The sequence below is a fragment of the Anolis carolinensis genome, unplaced genomic scaffold (assembly GCF_035594765.1).
Source record: "Anolis carolinensis isolate JA03-04 unplaced genomic scaffold, rAnoCar3.1.pri scaffold_14, whole genome shotgun sequence".
NCBI lineage: Eukaryota > Metazoa > Chordata > Lepidosauria > Squamata > Dactyloidae > Anolis > Anolis carolinensis.
In genome coordinates, this window is record NW_026943825.1 from 2,838,969 (window position 1) to 2,864,154 (window position 25,186).

The following is a 25,186-nucleotide window of genomic DNA, read 5'->3' on the forward strand; positions in this document are numbered from 1 at the left end:
ATATATATAGATTATATCTATCATCACCATCCTTGTTCCTTATTATTATTATTAATGCTATTATTATATTTCTATTTTATATCATTACTAGCATTGCCCGGCCACGCGTTGCTGTGGCTTATGGGAATCCTTTGTTGGCTAAGTGGAATAGCAGTGAATAGCCTTGCAGTCTCAAAGCCTGGCCATTTTCTGGAGTAGCTAGAGCTGTTTATTGTATGAACGTAGAGGCATGAATGAGGGGTTGTGCTGCCAAGTTTAGTGTTTATGGGATGTGTAGTTTTGTTGTTTTGTCCTAGGCTGAAATTTCATTACCCTTTTATATATATAGATTATTGTATCTATCATCACCATCCTTGTTCCTTATTATTATTATTGCTATTATTATATTGCTATTTTATATCATTATTATTGTACTTATCATCACAACCATTGTTATTCTGTTAGTATTATCTACAGTATATATATAAAAGGGTAATGAAATTTCAGCCTAGAACAAAACAACAAAACGACACATCCCAGAAACACTAAACTTGGCAGCACAACCCCTCATCCATGCCTCTACGTTCATACAACAAAAAGAAAAGAAAAATAAAGTCCTAATTAGAGGGAGAGGAATAATTGTTTTTATCCAATTGCTGCCAGTTAAAAGGCTAAGCTTCGCCCACTTGGTCTCCTAGCAACCCACTCAGCCCAGGGGACAGGCAGAGTTAGGCCTCACTTAGGCCTCTTCCACACTGCCTATAAAATACAGATTATCAGATTTGAACTGGATTATATGGCAGTGTAGACTCAAGGCCCTTCCACACAGCTATATAACCCATTTATAATCTTATATTATCTGCTTTGAACTGGATTATCTTGACTCCACACTGCCAGATAATCTACTTCAGTGTGCAGTCGGACACAACTGGACTTAATGTCAGGAGAAAACCTTTACACTTTACCTTAACTACCACCATTCCTCAATACTTTATTTCCCATACCACCATACTTCGCCACAGCAACGCGTGGCCGGGTGTCCTTTTAATAATAATAGAGTAAAATAATAAATGTAATAATAATAATAAAATACAGTAAATTAATAAATGTAACAATAATATCAGAGTGAAATAATAAATGTATTAATAATTATAAAAATAGAGTAAAATAAAGGTAATAGTAACAATAATAATAGAGTAAAATAATAAATGTAATAATACAAATTAATAGAGTAAAATAACAAATGTAATAATACCAATAATAGAGAAAACTAATTGGAATGGGTCTCCTCTTTGTCTCTTTCCTTTTCAGAGGCGGCCGCAGACGGAGCCGGAGCCCCGACCGAAGAAGACGCTGATCTTCCCATTGAAATCCCATAACGACGGTAGTTTTGTCTTTGGGATTTTTATTATTATTTGGTGCCGGTCACACGGAAGAGTCTCCCACATCTTCTGGATTTTTTATGGAATAAAAATGCAATGGGTTTGTTTTTGTTTTAAGGAAACTGCTTTGCTGTTTTCATTTCCAAAGAGATTTGAGAGAGGTGAGGAGTCCATATTATTACCGTATATATATACTTGAGTATAAGCCTACCCGAATATAAGCCAAGGCACCTAATTTTACCACAAAAAACTGGGAAAACATTGACTCCAGTATAAGCCGAGGGTGGTAAATTTCAGAAATAAAAATAGATACCAATAAAATTACATTAATTGAGGCGTCAGTAGGTTAAATGTTTTGCATGTTTACATCAAGCTCAAATTTAAGATAAGACTCTCCGACTGATCAAATCATTATTCTCATCTTCTTCAATGTAAATGAGCTTATGTATCCTTTTAATAATAGAGTAAAATAATAGATGCAATAATAATAATAATAATAATAATAAATACAGGAAAATAATACATGTAATAATAAATAGAGTAAAATAATAGATGCAATAATAATAATAATGATAATAATAATAAGATCAGAGTGAAATAATAAATGTATTATTAATAATAATTACTGTTACTGTTATTTTTAAATTGTTTTAGATTTTAGCCTGTTCTTCTAAGGAGTTTTAGTTTGCCCTGAGAGATCACTCTGACCCTGACTATTATTATTAATAATAATAAAATATATTACTATAACATTATTCTATAATTTCCCCTCTATTATTATAATTGGAAAAAAAGATTAGCTGGGGCGAAGTCGCATTGAAAACACAAAGAGACGCAATCCAATCATCTTTGTTTGTTTGCTCTGTATTGATAATATATATTTATATATATTATATCTATATAATTCCATATCTATGGGAAGGGAAAAAAGCTAGAAACTTCCGGGAAACAGTTGTGCGTTTTTGCTTCTTGTGCTTCTTGCGGCGGCTGGAAGAGGAAGAGAAGAGGAAGTGGAACAGATAAAAGAGGAAACGAGAAAGTGGAAGACTGGAGGAGGAAGAGAAGAGGAAGTGAAGTGGAACATAAAAGGAAATGAAGTGGAAGACAAGGAAGTGGAAGACAAGGAAGTGGAGGAGGAAGTGGAAGACAAGGAGGAAGAAGAAAGATAAAAGGGGAAATGAAGAGGAGGAAGTGGAAGACTGGAGGAGGAAGTGAAGTGGAACAGATAAAAGGAAATGAAGTGGAGGAGGAAGTGGAAGACTGGAGGAGGAAGTGAAGTGAAACAGATAAAAGGAAATGAAGTGGAAGATGAAGTGGAAAACGAGGAGGAAGAGGAGAAGTGGAGAAGGAAGCAGAAGAGATAAAAGGGGAAATGAAGTGGAGGAAGTGGTAATTAGAAGAGGAAGAAGAGATAAATAAAAGGAAGTGGAAGCAGAAAAGGAAGAAGAGGGGAAATGAAGTGCAAGATTGGAGAAGGAAGAGAAAAGGAAAAAGGAAGTGGAAGACGAAGAGGAAGCAGAGTTGGAGGAGGAATTAAAAGGAAGAGGAAGAAGAGAAAAGGGGAAGTGGAGGAGGAAGAAATAGAAAAAGGGAAAAGTTGGAGGAGGAAGGGGCGTGGAGGAAGCGGAAATGGGGAGGAAGCAGAAGAGGAAGAAGAAAAAAGGAAAAGGAGCAGATGAGAAAGAATTTATGGAAGAAGTCGAAATGGAAAAGGAACTGGAAGAGAAAAGGAAATGGAGGAGGAAGAGGTAGCGAAGGAGGAAGACATAAAAGGAAATGAGAGGGAAGAGGAAGAGAATGAAAAGAGGCAGAAGAGGAAGTGGAGGAGGAAGAGGAAGGAAGCGTGGAGGAAGCGGCTCCGGAAGAGAGGGACCGAGTCCCGGAAGTGTTTCCCGAAGCTTCAAGTGTTGCTCCAAGGGCCGCTGCCTCGTAGTCTATTGCTTTGCCCAGCCTCCGGGAAACAGGAAGTAGGGAGGAAGTAGCCGGAAGGAAGTGTGTTGATTTCCCGTCCTCTTTGGAGCCCCGTCCTCGCCTTCCCTGGAAGTCCTTTGGGAAGAGGCCGGGCGGCCGTGTGTCCGGAGGGATCGGACTGTGTCTTCCTTCAATGGCCGAAGGGGAAGGGGTTGGACTAGATGCCCTTTGGGGGTCCCTTCCAACACACACATAAATCTATCTCAGTCATCTCTTGGGTTTGCTTTGATTGTGCGTGTCCTTCCTAGCAAAAAAGGGGGTGGGGGGTCCGTCCCTACTCCTATTATTAGTACTATTCAGAGGCTGGGCGGCCATCTGTCGGGAGGGATCGGATTGTGCTTTTCCTTCCTAGCAGAAAGGGGGTTGGACTGGATATTATTATTATTATTCAGTCTGAATAATTGGGCTAGATGACCTCTGGAGAGCCCTCCCAACTCTAGGAAACAATAATAATAATTATTATTTCCAATAATAATCATAATAATTGGGGGGCCCTTTGAACTCTAGGATCCTATAATAATAATAATAATTCAGAGTCTGAATCTTTGGGCTAGGTCCTATTATAATAATAGGTGACCTTTGGAGGGCCCTCTCAACAGTAGGATCCAATAATAACAACTATAAAATTATTATTATTATTACAACAGAGTCTGAATAATTGGGCTAGATGACCTCTGGAGAGCCCTCCCAAGTCTAGACTCCAATTATTATTATTATTATTATTATTATTATTCAGAGTCTGAATCATTGGGCTAGGTCCTATTATGATATAGTAATAGGACTAGGTGACCTTTTGGAGGGCCAACCCAACAGTAGGATCCAATAATAACAATAATAATAAAATTATTTTTATTATTATTACAACAGAGTCTAAATAATAGGGCTAGATGACCTTTGGAGAGCCCTCCCAACTCTAGACTCCAATAATAATAATAATAATAATAATAATAATAATAATAATAATAAGGTGCTTTGATATTTAGAATCCTATAATAATAATAATTCAAAGACTCAAGCTTTGATATTTAGGATCCTATAATAATAATAATAATAATAATAATTCGAAGACTCAATCATTGGGCTAGGTCCTATTATTATAATAATAGGATTAGGTGACCTTTGGCGGGCCCTCCCAACAGTAGGATCCAATAAAATAAAAATTATTATTATTATTACAACAGTCTGAATCACTGGCCATTTTGACCTTCAGAGGGACCTCCCAACTCTAGGATTAAATAATAATAATAATAATAATAATAATAATAATAATATGCAGAGTCTGAATCATTGGCCAATTTGACCTTCAGAGAGCCCTCCCAACTCTATGATTGATTGATTGATTAATTTAATAATAATAATAATAATAATATGCAGAGTCTGAATCATTGGGCTAGGCCAGGCCTGGGCCAAGCTGGAGGGCCCGGGGTCAGGTGGCCTTGGCTGACCTCAGGGGGGTCCGTCTTCGGGGTCCAGTCCCCGGAAGCTGACCAGCTGCTTCATCTGCTCGGGCTGCATGGAGTGCCTGCGCAGGAGCCGCTTGGGCTTTGGGGAGGCAGAACTGACCACTGCTGCGGCCAGTGGGGAGAGGCCCTTGGTGGGCCGGAGCGGGGGGTGGGGGGCCAGGTGGAGCGGGGGCAGGAAGCCCGGCCGGGCAGGGCCGAAGAAGGGGTCGTTCGGGGCCAGCGCCGTCCCAGAGCCCCGCCGATGACCGCTGGCCGGCGAGGTCAGAGGGGACACGCTGGACTTTGGCTCTCGCTTTGGCCTGGGATGACCCTCCAAAGGCTTTCCTTGCTCCGATCCAGAAGCATTGCTGTCTGACTCGTCTCCGCCCGCTGCCATGACCTCTTGACCTTCCGTGCTGTGCCGCCTGGACAGGGGCGGCCTTTTGGAGAGGCTCAAGCCATTCATTTCGACGGTCAAGCGCTCCTGGGCAGACGGGGCCACCAAGCCCCAGGGCTCCGAATTGAGCCGCTTCAAGGTCTTGGGCCGAGGCTTGTCGACCTTGGTCTCGTCCGGCTTGAGGTCGAAGTCGAAAACGTCCCGCTCTTCGTCCTTCTCGACCCCGCGCAGGCGCACGTCCGAGGGCGACATGCAAAAGGCCGGCGAGGGCGGGGCGTTCAAGTACTGCTTGGTCTTCTTGGTGCCGGAGGGCGAGGTGTCCGTCGTGATGATGATGACCTCTTGGCCTTTGGCCTTGCAAGCGTCCAGCAGCACCTGCAGGGTGGCCCGGTCGCCGTAGTTGAGGGCGTGGATCAAGGCGGAGGCGCCCGAGTAGTCCTTGGCGCTGGGGTCGGCCCCGTGGTCCAGCAGCACTTGGGCCACCTCGGCCCCCGCCCCGGACGCGCAAGCGTGGACCAAGGCCGAGCGCCCCGCCTTGTCCGGGATGTTGGGGTCGGCCCCGTTGGCGGTCAAGTAGCGCACCATGCGGGCCTTGCAGCGGGGGTCGGCGTAGGGGGCCGCGCAGGCCGCCATCAGGGCCGTCTCCCCACCCGCGTTGCCCTCGTTGATGTAGGCCCCGCCCTCCAGCAGCAGGCGGGTCAGGCGGAACTGGCCACGCCACACGGCCGTCAGCAGCGCATTGCCCTCCGGGTGGACCATGGCCAGAGCCGGGGCCGAGGAACGGACGGACGCGAGGACAGCCGTCACCCAGAAGGAGAGGCAGGGGTCATCTCAGGGCGGCAGCAGCAGGGCACCTAAGGGAAATAATAGTAGTAGTTAATAATAATAATAATAGTACAAGAAATAGTACAAGAAAACCGCACTACAAACTAGAGCTGACAGTACAAGAAAACCGCACTACAAACTAGAGCTGACAGTACAAGAAAACCGCACTACAAACTAGAGCTGACAGTACAAGAAAACCGCACTACAAACTAAAGCTGACAGTACAAGAAAACCGCACTACAAACTAGAGCTGACAGTACAAGAAAACCGCACTACAAACTAGAGCTGACAGTACAAGAAAACCACACTACAAACTAGAGCTGAAACATTGCATGGAAAGTTCCTTGACAAAATTAAAGGAAAAGCTGACAAGGAGAAGACCTGGCTCTGGCTCACGAATGGGACCCTGAAGAAGGACAGAAGGCCTGATCCTTGCAGCCCAGGAGCAAGACATCAGGACAAAGGCAATTCAGGACTTTGGTGTGAAGCAGCGGCAGAAAAGACCAACGAACTATTCAAAATTAGCATATATTAGCATATTCCTTCAAAATTAGCATACATTTCCGGCTGCTTCAGTTACATAACTGCCAGCAAGAAAGCAAAATGCCATTATATTTTTAAACTATAACACCTCAAATAACCTTATATCATAACAACAACAACAACAACTATTATTATTATTATTATTATTATTATTATTATTATTATTATTATTATTACTACTACTATTATTTCCAGTAGGCTTTGGAAATCCCATTCTCACCTGTATGGTCCAAATACAGTAGAGGCACAAAATGGGAGATGATGATGATGATGATAATAATAATAATAATGCATTTGCAATCCCACGGTTTAGACATAATGATGATGATAATAATTATAATAATGATATTTTTGCAATTCCGATGATGAATCTTTAGCAACTGCAATGATAACATTTTAGTAACAAGGATGATAATATTTTAGCGATGATAATAATATTTTAGTGGTTATAATAATAATAATTTTATATAAATAATATTTTAGCAAACCCGATGATGATGATACTAATAAAATTAATGATATTTTAGCAATCTCAATGATGATGAAGATTATGATATTTTAGTGGTGATGATGATGGTGATGATAATAATAATAATATGTTTTGGCAACCCAATAATATTAATAATGATATTTTAGCAACCCCAATGATGATGATGATGATGATATTTTAGTGATAATGATGGTGATAATAATAATAATAATAGTAATATATTTTGGCAACCCCAATAATATTAAGAATGATATTTTAACAATCTCAATGATGATGATGATGATATTTTAGCAATCTAGATGTTGATGACAACAACAACAACAATGTAATGATAATGACAATAATGTTAGCAACCTCAATGGTGATTATGATATTAATATTTTAGTGATGATAATGATGACAATAATATTTTAGCAGCAATGACAATAATAATATTTTAGCAATCCTAATGATGACGATAATAATATTTTAGCAACAATGACAATAATATAGCAACAATTATGACAATAATATTTTAGTGATGATGTTGATGATGATATTAATATGTTTTGACAATCCCAATAATATTAATATGTAATGATATTTTAGCAACCCCAGTGATGATAATAATATTTTAGAAACGATGATGATAATATTTTGATTATGATGATGATAATAATGATTTTTTAGCAATCCCGATGACAATGATAATAATAATATTTTAACAATCTTAATGATGATGATAATATTTTGATGATCATGATGATGATAATAATAATATGATGTTTTGGCAACTTCAATAATATTAATAATAATATTTTAGCAACCTCAGTGATGATGATGATCATCATCATATTTTAGCAATCCCGATGATGACGATAATATATGGATGCTGATGATAATAATAATAATAATGATATTTTAACAACCCCAATGATGATATTTTAGCAATCCTAATGATGATGATTATTTTTGTTTATGATAATATGATGCTTTGGCAACCCCGATAATATTAATAATGATATTTTAGCAACCTCGGTGATGATGATATTTTAACAATCCTGATGATGACAATAATAATAATAATAATAATAATAATAATAATAATAATAATAATAATAATAATATTTTGATTATGATGATAATATTTTAGTAACCCCAATGATGATGATGATGATGATATAGCAGAAGAGGCCCGGATTGGCATCCAAGGGGATTTAATTGCCAATATGAAATCCATCCTATTATTATTATTATTATTATTATTATTATTCCATTGCAAATCCGACCTGGTTGCATCTCCTTCTGCATTTGATGATGATGAGGATAATGATAATAATAATAATAATATTTTAGTTATGATAATATTAATGATACCCTAGCAACCTCAATTAATAATAATAATAATAATAATAATAATAATAATAATAATAATATTTTAGCAATCCCAATGATGATGAAATTAATATTATTAATAATGATATTTTAGCAATCTCAATGATGGTGAGGATAACATTAATAATATGTTAGCAACCCCAGTGATGATGATGATGATAATAATAATAATATGTTTTGGCAACCCCAATAATATTAATAATATTTTAGCAACCCCAATGATGATGATGATGATATTTTAGCAATCCTGATGATGACGATAATAATAATATTTTGATGATGATGATGATGATGATGATGATGATGATAATAATGATATTTTAGTAACCCCAATGATGATGATGATATTCTAACAATCCTGATGGCAATAATATTTTAACAATCCTAATGATGATGATGATGATATTTTGATGATGATGATAATGTTTTAACAACCCCAATGATGATGATATTTTGATGATGAAGATGATGATGATGATGATAATTATTCTCAGTTTTATTATGTATCTTTATTGCAAAGCCTACCTGGCTGCATCTCCTTCTGCTGCTGCTTCTGCCCAATATGGAATGAGCCCAGATTTGGGGGCGGGACTTAAGGGGGAGCCGTCCAATCATTGCAAAGGAACCTGGATTTTCAAGAGGAAAAAGCAACCTGGGTTATTTTTAGCTCCATAAATGCAAATGAAAGCTGGTTTTTTTGGGTGGGGGGTTTGCAAATATATTTATTTTAAAATGCAAATATATTTCTTTTTATTGGGTTTTTTTCTTTAAATGCAAATATATTTATCCCCCTTTTTAAAAAAAAAAATATGCAAATATATTTATTTGGAGGATGTTTTTCTTTAAATGCAAATATATCTCCCCTTATTTTTATTCTTTAAATGCACATATATTTCTTTTATTTTTTTATCCAAATGTATCTATTTCAAGTTTTTTTTTTTTAAAAAAGAAAATATATTTATTTTAGGGCTTTTTAATTGCAAATATATTTTAGGGCTTGTTAATTGCAAATATATTTATTTTAGGTATTTTTTATTGGAAATATATTTATTTTATAGGACTTTTTCAATGCAAATATATATATATAGGGTTTTTTTTAATGCAAATACATTTATTTTAGGGCTTTTTAATTGCAAATATATTTTAGGGCTTGTTAATTGCAAATATATTTATTTTATAGGTATTTTTCAGTGAGAGATATATATATATATATATATATATATATATATATATATATATATGGTTTTTTAATGCAAATACATTTATTTTGCAAATATAATATATTTATTCTATTTCTCCCCCTATTTTGGGTTTTTCTCCCTTTCAATGTTGGACGCAAGTGTGAATGTTGCCATTAGCCACCTTGATTAGCATTGAATAGACTTGCATCTTCAAAGTCTGTCTGCTTCCTGACTGGGAGATCTTTTGTTAGCTGGCCCTGATTGTTTCCTGTCTGGATTTTCCCTGTTTTCTGAATGTTGCTCTTTATTTACTGGCCAGACAGCCCACAAAACTCACAGCAACCCAACTCTATAGTTGTTGTTGTTATTATTATGTAGAAGCAGGATGGCCATCTGTCAGGAGAGTTTTGGACCATGTCTTTCCCTTTAATACAAGAAAGAGGGTTGGAATGGCTGGCCTTTGGGGTCCCCTTTTTCCAACTGCCATCCAGAACCCAATAAAATGCATTTTAATAATAATAATAATAATAATAATAACGAATGGCAAGTCTTTGCGGCTGGATCTGTGCTTCTCTGCCTCCTGCATCCTCTTCTCACCTCCAGTTGCCATGGCAACCGCCTGGGTACCACAAAGGATGCTGCAGCATCTCTTTAAATAGAAAGTGGCCAAATTTTATATATATATATATACGGGGATAGATTTTTATTTTTTTGTTATTACTGTATCCATATATTTATTATTTATTACACTGTTGACATTGTAATTATTATTAGGGATAGATATATATTGAATGGGTGAAAATATTATTATTTGGAGGAAATATTTTTTTTTTTAATTGGAAATTATAAATTTAGTTTTTACTAGCTTGGGTGCCCGGCGTTGCCCAGGTTGTTTGAAAAAGTCAATTTTTTAATTCTACCAAATGCATAAGGTTTATTTATAACAATTTATAAATATATAATATATTGTATATACATATAATATTGATGATAATATTATAATGGAATACAATATTATACTACTAATAATACAATATAATAGTATTAATTATATATTATATATTAAATGTAATATTACCAATAATATTACCAAAAAAACAAAACATACAAAAACAATACATGTCAATGATTCCTAATAAAAAGTACTCTAGTCTCAATTGAATGTTTATTTTGATGATTTTTTGTATCATTTCATGAATTTTTTTTCCAGTACTCCTTTGCATATATATTGTAATATTATTAATAATGGATTCTAATCTTGGACATGCTTAAAATTTTATATAATGTGATTTTATTTTCTAATGGTATCTGTTTTATATGTACTGTTGTTTTGTAGATTGTTTTATATGAATTGTTGTTTTTAGGCATTGGATTTTTGCCTATTTATTGTAAGCCGCTTTGAGTCCCCTCGGGGAGAAAGGCGGGGTAAAAGTGATGTAAATAAATAAATAATAAATAATATTACATGGAATATATAATATACTAGCTGTGCCCGGCCAGGCGTTGCTGTGGCAAAGTGGTGGTGGTATTGGTTAAAAATTGTTGTGTAATTTTTATTTGATGTTATTTGTATTTTTTTAATTAATTTTATTGTAAGTTATCTTTTTATTTATTATATTTTATTATTTTCTTGTATTATTTTTAGTTATTTTCTGTTATGATGGTATTTTTTGTATCAATTTTTTAGTGTTTTTTATTGATTTTTTTTTGGTTGCTAGGAGACCAAGTTGGAGGAGCTTAGCCTTCTAACTGGCAGCAACTGGATAAAAGCAGTTATTCCTCTCTCTCTAATTAGGACTTTATTTTTCTTTTCTTTTTGTTGTATCAACCTAGAGGCGTGGAGAATGGGTTGTGTCGTCAAATTTCGAGGTTGGGGGGCCTGTAGTTTTGTTGTTTTGTGGGTCGCCGTGATGCCATCACTCTTTTATATATATATACTAGCTGTGCCCGGCCACGCGTTGCTGTGGCGAAGTGGTGGTGGTATTGGTTAAAAATTGTTATGTAATTTTTATTTGACGTTATTTGCAATTTTTTATTAATTTTATTGTAAGTTATATTTTTATTTATTATATTTTATTATTTTCTTGTATTATTTTTAGTTATTTTCTGTTATTATGGTATTTTTTGTATCAATTTTATTGTGTTTTTTATTGATTTTTTTTTTGGTTGCTAGGAGACCAAGTTGGAGGAGCTTAGCCTTCTAACTGGCAGCAACTGGATAAAAGCAATTATTCCTCTCTCTCTAATTAGGACTTTATTTTTCTTTTCTTTTTGTTGTCCAGGCCAATTGCCCTCAAAACTCACCAGTATTCAAATATGGGAATATCGGGTCTGCACGCCAAGTTTGGTCCAGATCCATCATTGGTTCCAGGTGAACTATAAATCCCAGTACTTCCATGTAGGCCTCAATAGGCCTCAATGGCAAGAATTACACGCATGCGCAGAAAGGGGCCCCTTCCCTAAACGCGCGCCAAAGCAAACCGAAGCCCCGCCCACCCCTTCAGGCCACGCCCACTCTTTATTCAATTATGCTGGTGGCAAGACCACGCCTCCTCCTTGTATCTCCGCCCGCCATTGGTCGCCGGGACGGGAGGCTCCGCCCCTTTCGAACGTTGCGGATCCAGCTCTGCCGCCACGCTTTGTTCCGGTCTTCCTGGTCACGTGAGTCTGTCTGGAAAGAAAATAAACCAAATAATTTTTTTGCAAGGTTTCTTCAATATTAAAAAAATGCAATTAAAAGAAACGATAAATTAAGTGATAAAATACTATTTTGCAGTGCTCCTTCAGTATTAAAAATGCATTAAATGATAAGTAATATTACTTTGCAGTGCTAGTCCAATATTAAAGCGTTAAATATTAAAAATGCATTTAATTGAATGTTAAATTGAACAATAAAATATTATTTTGCAGTGCTCCTTCAATATTAAAAATGCATTAAATTGAATGTTAAATTAAATAATAAAATATTATTTTGCAGTGCTCCTTCAGTATTAAAAATGCATTAAATGATAAGTAATATTACTTTGCAGTGCTAGTCCAATATTAAAGCGTTAAATATTAAAAATGCATTAAATTGAATGTTAAATTGAACAATAAAATATTATTTTGCAGTGCTCCTTCAGTATTAAAAATGCATTAAATTGAATGTTAAATTAAATAATAAAATATTATTTTGCAGTGCTCCTTCAGTATTAAAAATGCATTAAATTGAATGTTAAATTAAATAATAAAATATTATTTTGCAGTGCTCCTTCAGTATTAAAAATGCATTAAATTGAATGTTAAATTAAATAATAAAATATTATTTTGCAGTGCTCCTTCAGTATTAAAAATGCATTAAATTGAATGTTAAATTAAATAATAAAATATTATTTTGCAGTGCTCCTTCAGTATTAAAAATGCATTAAATTGAATGTTAAATTAAATAATAAAATATTATTTTGCAGTGCTCCTTCAGTATTAAAAATGTATTAAATTGAATGTTAAATTAAATAATAAAATATTATTTTGCAGTGCTCCTTCAGTATTAAAAATGCATTAAATTGAATGTTAAATTAAATAATAAAATATTATTTTGCAGTGCTCCTTCAGTATTAAAAATGCATTAAATTGAATGTTAAATTAAATAATAAAATATTATTTTGCAGTGCTCCTTCAGTATTAAAAATGCATTAAATTGAATGTTAAATTAAATAATAAAATATTATTTTGCAGTGCTCCTTCAGTATTAAACATGCATTAAATTGAATGTTAAATTAAATAATAAAATATTATTTTGCAGTGCTCCTTCAGTATTAAACATGCATTAAATTGAATGTTAAATTAAATAATAAAATATTATTTTGCAGTGCTCCTTCAATATTAAAAAGCATTAAATTGAATGTTAAATTAAATAATTAAATATTATTTTGCAGTGCTCCTTCAATATTAAAAATGCATTAAATTGAATGTTAAATTAAATAATAAAATATTATTTTGCAGTGCTCCTTCAATATTAAAAATGCATTAAATTGAATGGTAAATTAAATAATAAAATATTATTTTGCAGTGCTCCTTCAATATTAAAAATGCATTAAATTGAATGGTAAATTAAATAATAAAATATTATTTTGCAGTGCTCCTTCAGTATTAAAAATACATTAAATTGAATGTTAAATTAAATAATAAAATATTATTTTGCAGTGCTCCTTCAGTATTAAACATGCATTAAATTGAATGTTAAATTAAATAATAAAATATTATTTTGCAGTGCTCCTTCAATATTAAAAAGCATTAAATTGAATGTTAAATTAAATAATAAAATATTATTTTGCAGTGCTCCTTCAGTATTAAACATGCATTAAATTGAATGTTAAATTAAATAATAAAATATTATTTTGCAGTGCTCCTTCAATATTAAAAAGCATTAAATTGAATGTTAAATTAAATAATAAAATATTATTTTGCAGTGCTCCTTCAATATTAAAAATGCATTAAATTGAATGGTAAATTAAATAATAAAATATTATTTTGCAGTGCTCCTTCAATATTAAAAATGCATTAAATTGAATGGTAAATTAAATAATAAAATATTATTTTGCAGTGCTCCTTCAATATAAAAAATGCATTAAATGATAAATAATATTACTTTGCAGTATTACTCAAATATTAATGCGCTAAATATTAAAATATCATGATATTTTGGTGCTAAATTCGTAAATACAGTAATTACTACATAACGTTGCCATGTATTGATCTGCTTTTTCTGTCGATTTGTTGTAAAACACGATGTTTGGTTGCTTAATTTATAAAATCATAACGTAATTTGAGATTTAATAGGCTTTTCCTTAATCCCTCCTTATTATCCAATAATGGAGCGCTGTTACCTTCCCGCCAATAGGAGCAGTACCTATTGATCTACTCACATTTGCATGTTTTCGAACTTCTAGGTTGGCAGAAGCTGGAGCTAACATCAGGAGCTCACATTTCCTAGACTGAGGCTCCGCCCACAAAGGACCGAGGCCCCGCCCCCAAAGAAAGGGGATGGCTGGCCGAGGAGGGGGCGGAGCCGGGAGGGGCCGTGGCCGAGGGGGTCACATGACCTTCAGCGTGGAAGCCATCGGCATCATTGGCAAGGGAGAGGCGCTCCCGCCACCCACCCTCCAGCCCTCCCCATTATTCCCAGTAAGTGTTGTTGTTGTTATTATTATTATTATTATTATTATTATTATTATTATTATTATTATCATAGTTGTGGTCCAGTCCAGTTCAATGAAAAAAACTCAGGAAAGAGTAATCCAGTTCAAATCAGATAATTGTATTTTATAGGCAGTGTGGAAGAGGCCTAAGTGAGGCCTAACTCTGCCTGTCTCCTGGGCTGAGTGGGTTGCTAGGAGGCCAAGTGGGTGGAGCTTAGCCTTCTAACTGGCAGCAATTGGATAAAAACAATTCTTCCTCTAATTAGGACTTTATTTTTCTTTTCTTTTTGTTGTATGGACATAGAGGCATGGATGAGGGGTTGTGCTGCCAAGTTTAGTGTTTCTGGGATGTGTAGTTTTGTTGTTTTGTCCTAGGCCGAAATTTCATTACTCTTTTATATATATAGATTATTATATTGCATATGAGTATAGATTTATTTGTATTATTTTATTATTATTATGCTGTATATTACATCTTATGTTACCTATTATATTTATTATTATATATTGCATATTATTTTATATTATAATTATTATATTACGCATTGTTATTATACGTTTATTTATTATTAGATTATTATTATTCATAGTAGTGGTATTATGCACCCCATTCATTGCTTGTTGGTTTCTGAGGCTGAGAGAGTGTGACCCTCCCAATGGGATCCTATGGCAGAGCAAAGGGATTCAAGCCCTGATTCTTAAATTGTTATTATTTGTACTGTTAGCTTATTATTATTATTATTATTATTATTATTATTATTATTATGTTACTTATTATTATATTTTATTATATTATATATTATAATACAGATTAATATTATTATATTATTACTACATATTTTATTTTGTTATATATTATTATATTATTACATATTTTATTTTTGTTATATATTATTTTATTTATTTATATTTATTATTATGTATTACATTTTTATTATATTATATATTATTTTATTTTCATGTACATAACAACACAGCACACATGCATATTAGGTCCAAGTCTCTGAGGTTAGATTATTTTATTTTATATCATTATATTAGATTACTATTATTATTATATTATTATTACATATTTTATTTTTGTTATGTATTATTATATTTACTATTATATATTACATTTTTATTGTATTATATATTATTATATTATATATTACTTTATTTTCATGTACATAACAACACAGCACACATGCACATTAGGTCCAAGTCTCTGAGGTTAGATTATTATTTTATTTTATATCAGTATATTAGATTACTATTATTATTATATTATTATTACATATTTTATTTTTGTTATATATTATTATATTTACTATTATATATTACATTTTTATTGTATTATATATTATTATATTATATATTACTTTATTTTCATGTACATAACAACACAGCACACATGCACATTAGGTCCAAGTCTCTGAGGTTAGATTATTATTTTATTTTATATCAGTATATTAGATTACTATTATTATTATATTATTATTACATATTTTATTTTTGTTATATATTATTATATTTACTATTATATATTACATTTTTATTGTATTATATATTATTATATTATATATTACTTTATTTTCATGTACATAACAACACAGCACACATGCATATTAGGTCCAAGTCTCTGAGGTTAGATTATTATTTTATTTTATATCATTATATTAGATTACTATTATTATTATATTATTATTACATATTTTATTTTTGTTATATATTATTATATTTACTATTATATATTACATTTTTATTTTATTATATATTATTATATTATATATTATTTTATTTTCATGTACATTATAACACAGCACACATGCACATTAGGTCCAAGTCTCTGAGGTTAGATTATTATTTTATTATATTATATTCATTATTATTATTAATTTTATTATCATTATTTTACTATTGAAATTATTATTTCAATATTTCGTTATATATGATTATATTATCATTATTTTACTAATTTTATTATCATTATTTTACTATTGAAATTATTATTTCAATATGTCATTATATTAATAAAATGTATTGATTTTATTTTAATTATTATTTATATAATTGTATATTCTGCTAATTATATGTATTCGTGTTATTTTTATGTTATTATTTATTAATGAAGTATTATTATTTTATATCATTGTATTATATTCATGATTATTATTATTATTATTTTCTTAGCCCTTGGAATATAAGCCGCTTCCTCTCCAGACGGGAGAAGAAGTCGAATATATGTTGGCTTTAAAGCAGGAACTCAGAGGAGCCACCAAAAACCTGCCGTATTTTATTAAACCTTCCGCCCCAAAGAAAGGTAAATATATATATATATATATATATATATATATATATAGTCAAAAAATGAATAAATATATGCCTTTAAATATTTTTAAAAACATGTGTGTGTGTGTGTGTGTGTATATATATATATATATAAATTTTATTATAATATTGAATATTATATAATATATTAGATAATATTAAATATAATATATATTATATTATATTTAATATTATATAATATTGAATATTATAATATTTTATGACATATAATATAAATATATCACTTTTTAACTATTCTCAGGTCGCTTCTGACACAATAAATAAATAATATAATTTGGGGAAGTTGTAGTTTACCTACATCTAGAGAGCACTGTGAATTAGAATAGACAAGAATAAAACCCCAAATTACGCTATTTTTCTTTTCTCCTGCGTTTTAGATGTGGAGCGATATTCAGATAAATACCAAATTTTATCATAATATTTAATATTTAAAAAATGAATTTTAAAAGGCCTTTAAATATTTTTAAAAACATATATATATATATAATCATAATATTTAATATTTAAAAAATGAATTTTAAAATGCCTTTAAATATTTTTAAAAACATATATGTATGTATGTGTGTGTGTGTGTGTGTGTGTGTGTGTGTGTATATATATATAAATTTTATTATAATATTTTATATTAATATATCACTTTTTAACTATTCTCAGGTCGCTTCTGACACAATAAATAAATAATATAATTTGGGGAAGTTGTAGTTTACCTACATCTAGAGAGCACTGTGAATTAGAATAGACAAGAATAAAACCCCAAATTACGCTATTTTTCTTTTCTCCTGCGTTTTAGATGTGGAGCGATATTCAGATAAATACCAAATTTTATCATAATATTTAATATTTAAAAAATGAATTTTAAAAGGCCTTTAAATATTTTTAAAAACATATATATATATATAATCATAATATTTAATATTTAAAAAATGAATTTTAAAATGCCTTTAAATATTTTTAAAAACATATATGTATGTATGTGTGTGTGTGTGTGTGTGTGTGTGTGTGTGTATATATATATAAATTTTATTATAATATTTTATATTAATATATCACTTTTTAACTATTCTCAGATTGCTTCTGACACAATAAATAAATAATATAATTTTCAGGAGTTACAGTTCACCTATATGTAGAGAGCACTGTGAATTAGAATATACAAGAATAAAAAACTCAAAATTATGCTATTTTTCTTTTCTCCTTCTTTTCTTTTAGATGTGGAGCGATATTCGGATAAATACCAAATATCCGGCCCTGTTGATAATGCCATTGAGTGGAACCCTGGTAAGAAGGAATAATAATAATAATAGTAATAATAATAAAAATTAAAATATAATAATAATAATAATATATCGCACAATCCTAAACAGTTCGACTTGTGATTTTGTGATACGAAATCCAGCATTTATATCTCGTTTCCTGTGTCATACTCTTGTCTTTATGTCACTAATAATAATAATAAAAATAATATAATAATAATAATAATAATTATATTTATTTATACCATTGAGTGGAACCCTGGTAAGAAGGAATTTTTATTATTATTATTATTATTATTATTATTATTATTATTATTATTATTTATACCCCGCTTTATCTCTCCTGAAGGAGACTCAAAGCAGCTAAGAAGTATATATGAATAAATATAGCAATAATCTAATATATATATATATATATATATATTCATATAATATATAATTTATATTATAATATGATATCTAAATATAATATAATATATTGTTCTCTCTGCAGACTGGAAGCGGCTGCCCCAGGAATTGAAGATCCGAGTGCGAAAGCTGCGGAAGCAAAGTAAGTTCCAGCGTGAAAATAACTATGTATTATTAATATTAATATTATTAGCAACATTAAGATAAAATAATATGATAATATTATTTTATTCCTTACCCTATAATAATATTTATTATAATAATGATATTTTATTTCTTACCCTATAATAATATCTATTATAATATAATAATATTATTTTATTTCTTAGCCTATAATAATAATATTTATTATAATATAATAATATTTTGTTCCTTACCCTATAATAATATTTATTATAATATAATAATATTTTATTTCTTACCCTATAATAATATTTATTACCCTATAATAATAATAATAATTTATTCCTTATTCTATAATATTTATTATAATATCATAATATTATTTTATTCCTTACCCTATAATAATAATATTTATTATAATAATATTATTTTATGTCTTATAATAATAATAATGTTTATTATAACATAATATTTTTATAATATTATAGGGTAAGAAATAAAATGATATTTCATTACATTAATAATTAAAAATAATCACAATTTAATGTTTTTTTCGTGTTTTAGGAGTATCGGTTTTGGCCCCAAAATGTAAATCCCAGCTTCCGACGGATAAAGAGGAAACCATCAAGAAACTTGAGGTATGTTGGGAGACATAGTATATGTGTGTGCGCGTTGCCTTGAGTTATTTGAAAAAGTCAATTTTTTAATTGTCAAAAAGTCCAGGCCAATTCCCCTCAAAACCCACCAGTATTCACATTTGGACATATCGGGTATGCATGCCAAATTTGGTCCAGATCCATCCTTGTTTGGGTTCATGGATGTAGGTGAACTACAACTCCCATAAATCCCTCCAAAGACCTCCAGTATTTTTTCCTGGCCCTGGAGGTTCTGTGTTCCAAGTTTGTTCCAGGTCCATCGTTGGTGGAGTTTGTGCGTCGCCGCGACGCCATAAGCCTTTTATATATATAGATTTCCTTATATCAGTTGTATTTCCACATTATCATTATTATTATTATTTTACTGTTGTTGTTGGTTGTATTTCCACATTTTTTAAAATTATTATTATTATTTTGTTGTTTTGTTGTCAGTTGTATTTCCTTATTATTATTATTATTATTATTATTATTATTATTATTATGTCATTGTCGGTTGTATTTCCACATTATTATTATTATTATTATTATTATTATTATTATTATTATTATTATTTTGACACTGTTGTCAGTTGTTGTCTCACCCCGAGTTTTAACTTAATGTTCATGTGGTCCGCCCTTGTTTTTCATTGTTTCCTTGATTTATTTTGTAATGGATATTATTATTTATTGTATTGCTTATTGTGTTGTGATGTGTTGTTCTTTTATATGCTGTTTATATTGTATTGTTTTGGGCATGGACCCATGTAAGCCGCCCTGAGTCCCCGTTGGGGAGATGGTGGCGGGGTATAAATAAAGTTTTATTATTATTATTATTATTATTATTATTTATTTATTTATTGTGCTTAGACTTTGGAGAAGAAAGAGGAGGAAGTGACGTCGGAAGAGGAAGGAGAGGAAGAAGGGAACGAAGAAGGAAAAGAGGAGGAAGGAGAGGAGGAGTACGACGAGGAGGAGTTTGAGGAGGCCAGTCGATCCCCATAATTTCAATTTAATTAACATCTAATTGATCATTTAATGACTAATTACATTCTAGTTCACCCCATCCTTTAATTTAATTATCTTATTAATAATTCAGTTATTTGCATTAATTACATCTTTCAGTTTAATTAAGATTTCATTAATAAATCAATTATTTGCATTAATTACGTTCAAATAAAATCTCTTAATTTAATGAATATCTAATTAACAATTTTATTACTTTTATTTTTGTTAAATTCGACTTAAATCCCATCATTTGATTAAATCGATACCCAATCAATCATTGAATTAATTCAATCCTGATTAAATCCCATAATTTAATTTCATGAATATCTAACTCATAATTTGATTATTTTTATTTTTGTTAAATTCCACTTAAGCCCCATCATTTGATTAAATCGATACCCAATCAATAATTGAATTAATTCAATTCTGATTAAATCCCATAATTTAATTTCATGAATATCTAATTCACAATTTAATTATTTTTATCGTTGTTAAATTCCAATCAAATTACCATCATTTGATTAAATTGATATCCAATTAATAATGTAATTATTAATTCAATTCTAATTAAATCCCATAATTTAATGTAATGAACATCTGATTAATAATTTAATAATTATTGTTAATTTATTCTTATATAATCTCTTAATTTAATGAATATCTAGTTAACAATTTAATTTTTTTCATTTTTGTTAAATTCTCATTAAATCCCATGAGTTAATTTAATTCTGATTAATCATTTAATCAGTTTTATTAATTAAATTCTTGTTAAATCCCATGAGTTAATTTAATTCTTATTAATAATTTTATCAGTTTTATTAATTAAATTCTCATTAAACCCGATCATTGAGTTTAATTTACTATCCAATTAAACATTTAATTATTTTTATTAATTAAATTCCCTGCAGGAGACAGACTACATCATGTCTTACTTTGACAACGGAGAAGATTTCGGGGCCGACAGTGACGACAACATGGACGAAGCCGTCTATTGAAGATGCATTCTGGGTGCATCTGCACTGTGGAGTTAACCTAGTTTGGTACCAACAACATATTATTATTATTATTATTATGTCATTGATTCTGCAGCAGAGGTGGCGCTGTTTGGCCCATTGGACTCCAGGTGGCGCTGTTGCTCAACTTCAGAAATATATGATATATAAATACTATTATTTTATGAACTTGTTTTTAATTTTTGGGGGAAAATATTAAATAAAAATAGTATATGAAAAGGGAATAAATTTATGGTGTTTTCTTTGGGAATGAATGCCAGCTTTTCCTAAGTCATTATTATATATAATAATATAATATAATGGCCAATAATATAATATAACTAGCTGTGCCCGGCCACGCATTGCTGTGGCAAAGTGGTGGTGGTATTGGTTAAAATTTGTTGTGTAATTTTTATTTGACTTTAATTTTCATTTTTTTATTAATTTTATTGTAAGTTATATTTTTATTTATTATATTTTATTATTTTCTTGTATTATTTTTAGTTATTTTCTGTTATTATAGTATTTTATTGTATTAATTTTAGTGTTTTTTTATTATTTTTTATTGGGTTGCTAGGAGACCAAGTTGGAAGAGCTTAGCCTTCTAACTGGCAGCAATTGGATAAAAACAATTATTCCTCTCTCTCTAATTAGGACTTTATTTTTCTTTTCTTTTTGTTGTATCAACCTAGAGGCATGGATGATGGGTTGTGTTGTCAAATTTCGAGGTTGGGGGGCCTGTAGTTTTGTTGTTTTGTGGGTCGCCGTGATGCCATCACTCTTTTATATAGATAGATTGATTCTGCAGCAGAGGTGGCGCTGTTTGGCCCATTGGACTCCAGGTGGCGCTGTTGCTCAACTTCAGAAATATATGATATATAAATACTATTGTTTTATGAACTTGTTTTTAATTTTTGGGGGAAAATATTAAATAAAAATAGTATATGAAAAGGGAATAAATTTATGGTGTTTTCTTTGGGAATGAATGCCAGCTTTTCCTAAGTTATTATGATATATTATAAGACATTATTGTATTGTATTGAGACGAGCACCAACCCCAAGAGTCTGTTGTTTATCCCAGTGTGGACACAAAGAACGTCACATTTTGTATCTCGGCACAATTTATAAAGCAGCTGTTCTTTGGCAGCTGACATGCCTTCGATGTTGATTGACATGATTGACATAGTTGGTCCTGACAGGTCCGCTGGTTTGTTTGTTTGTTTGTTTGTTTGTTTGTTTGCAGAAGACACGACCTTCAGGGCATGACCCCTGATACAACTGCATTATTATTATTTTTGTTGTTATTATTAATTTATTTAATTATTTATTCATTTATATCCCGCTTTTCTCCCGTGGGTGGTATTCAACATATAAAATGCATACAAATATATTAGGCAGCAATACATAATCAATTAAAACGTCATATCCGGATATAAAAACCCAATTAAGATATCAAATAAAACAATTTAAGCCTTTACAGTATTATAATAATTTGCGGGACTTTGGACATACACCTTGGATTATTATTATTTTTCATTTACTGTGAAAGACGTCATCATCCTCCTCATTATGAAGATGATGATGATTATTATACTGTACTATGAAATACATTATTATTATTTTACTATGAAATAAATTATTATTTTACTGTGAATGTCCAGTATATTAATAATAATAATAATAATAATAATAATAATAATAATAATAATAATAATATGCCTTTACGGTATTATAATAATTTCGGGGCCTCTTGACATACACATTAAATTATTATTATTTTTTTATTTTACTGTGAAAGTCGTCATTATTATTATTATACTATGAAAAAATTATTATTTTATTGCGAAAGACATTATTATTATTATACTATGATAAAATTATTTTACTGTGAGAGACATTATTATTATACTATGAAAAGATTATTATTTTATTGTGAAAGACATTATTATTATTATACTATGACAAAATTATTATTTTATTGCGAAATACATTATTATTATACTAGGAAAAATTATTATTTTATTGTGAAAGACATTATTATTATACTATGAAAAATTATTATTTTATTGTGAAAGACATTATTATTATACTATGAAAAATTATTATTTTATTGTGAAAGACATTATTATACTATGATAAATTATTATTATTTTATTGTGAAATACATTATTATTGTACTATGAAAAATTGATTTTACTGTGAAAGACATTATTATTATAATACTATGACAAAACTATTATTATTTTATTGTGAAAGACATTTTTATTATACTGTGAAAAATTATTTTATTGTGAAAGACATTATTATACTAGGAAAAATTATTATTTTATTGTGAAAGACATTATTATTATACTTGACCAAATGATTATTTTATTGTGAAAGACACTATTATTATTATACTAGGAAAAATTATTATTTTATTGTGAAAGACATTATTATTATACTATGAAAAATTATTATTATTTTATTGTGAAAGACATTAGATCACTATGAAAGAACAAGATCACTATGCTGGCTGTGTATTGGATCACATGTCAGACAGATTATTATTATTATTATTATTATTATTATTATTATTATTATTATTTGATACATAAGATTAGTACACAGCAAACAAGATCACTATGCTGGCTGTGTATTGGATCACATGTCAGACAGATTATTGTTATTATTATTATTATTATTATCATTATTATTTGATACACAAAAAAATTAGTACACAGCAAGCAAGATCACTCTGCTGGCTGTTGTATTGGTTCACACATCAGACAGATTATTATTATTATCATTATTATTATTATTATTATTATTATTATTATTATTATTATTATTATTATTATTTGATACACAAGAAAATTAGTACACAGCAAACAAGACCTCTCTGGTGGCTGTTGTATTGGTTCACTCATCAGACAGATTATTATTATTATTATTATTTATTTGATACACAAGAAGATTAGTACACAGCAAACAAGACCTCTCTGCTGGCTGTTGTATTGGGTCACACATCAGACAGATTATTATTATTATTATTATTATTATTATTATTATTATTATTATATTATATTATATTATATGATTTCTCCTCTGCCTTCCTGTTATTCTGTGTATGTAAGTAGGGCAAAAGGCACTTGGCCGGCCGCCCAGACTTACAACCATGCGCTGCCCGAATGGCCTTTCACGTGGCGACGCCAGGCAACCAATCAGGAGGCTCCGTCCCTTTCCGGCCGGCCAATGGGAGGCCAGGGTTATTTGCAGCCCGGGACCAGGCTTTCCAAGAAAGCTGAAGGAACAGCCTGCCCATGTAATGCAACATAATGTTCTGTAATATAATATAATGCAATTTATAATGTAACGTAATGCAAGATAGTACGCCGTTAGTATAAGAAATATATCACCTAGAGGATGCAAAGGAATATAATAATGCAATTCATGCAATAAATATTATTTAAAATTATTCCAAAGCCAAGCTCTTCCATGCTTTTAATATAATATGATATATATATTATACGTAATATAAGATCAATGGAGCTTCCCGGGGTTAACCTGGCAGGATGTGAGTTGTAGTTCACCCACAACCTTATGCATTTTGTACGGTTAAAAGAAATTGACTTTTTCAAATAACTCGGGCAACCCAAGCTAGTAATATAGTAGATATATTATTAAATATTAATATAT

At 30.9% G+C, this 25,186-nt stretch overlaps 3 protein-coding genes across 4 annotated transcripts in view; 2 read left to right on the forward strand and 1 right to left on the reverse strand.

The window, feature by feature from the left end:
- The window catches only part of rbm8a (RNA binding motif protein 8A), a 7,519-nt gene extending 6,036 nt beyond the window's left edge, over positions 1-1,483 (forward strand). The window contains exon 6 of the mRNA XM_062964747.1: positions 1,291-1,483. Within this exon, the coding sequence (XP_062820817.1) occupies positions 1,291-1,336 (46 nt within the window). The 3' untranslated portion in view covers positions 1,337-1,483. The remainder of the gene's footprint in view (positions 1-1,290) is intronic.
- Positions 1,484-2,204: 721 nt separating this feature from the next.
- On the reverse strand, positions 2,205-12,024 carry ankrd34a (ankyrin repeat domain 34A). 2 transcript variants are annotated; one of them, XM_062964742.1, is made up of 3 exons: positions 11,889-12,024; positions 8,929-9,029; positions 2,205-6,025 (listed from the first exon to the last, which is right to left on the reverse strand). In XM_062964742.1, exon 3 carries the CDS (start codon positions 5,928-5,930, stop codon positions 4,779-4,781), a length of 1,152 nt encoding a protein of 383 aa, XP_062820812.1. In that variant the 5' UTR covers positions 5,931-6,025; positions 8,929-9,029; positions 11,889-12,024; the 3' UTR covers positions 2,205-4,778. The 2 variants fall into 2 exon arrangements, with proteins under 2 accessions (XP_062820812.1, XP_062820813.1); XM_062964743.1 differs by lacking the exon at positions 11,889-12,024 and having other exon boundaries at positions 8,929-9,053.
- A 77-nt stretch (positions 12,025-12,101) lies between these two features.
- polr3gl (RNA polymerase III subunit GL) lies at positions 12,102-22,468 on the forward strand. The gene is made up of 8 exons (XM_062964746.1): positions 12,102-12,245; positions 14,513-14,747; positions 16,934-17,063; positions 18,302-18,370; positions 18,839-18,895; positions 19,441-19,514; positions 20,379-20,495; positions 21,425-22,468. Exons 2-8 carry the CDS (start codon positions 14,607-14,609, stop codon positions 21,509-21,511), a joined length of 675 nt encoding a protein of 224 aa, XP_062820816.1. The 5' UTR covers positions 12,102-12,245; positions 14,513-14,606; the 3' UTR covers positions 21,512-22,468.
- Positions 22,469-25,186: the final 2,718 nt, after the last annotated feature.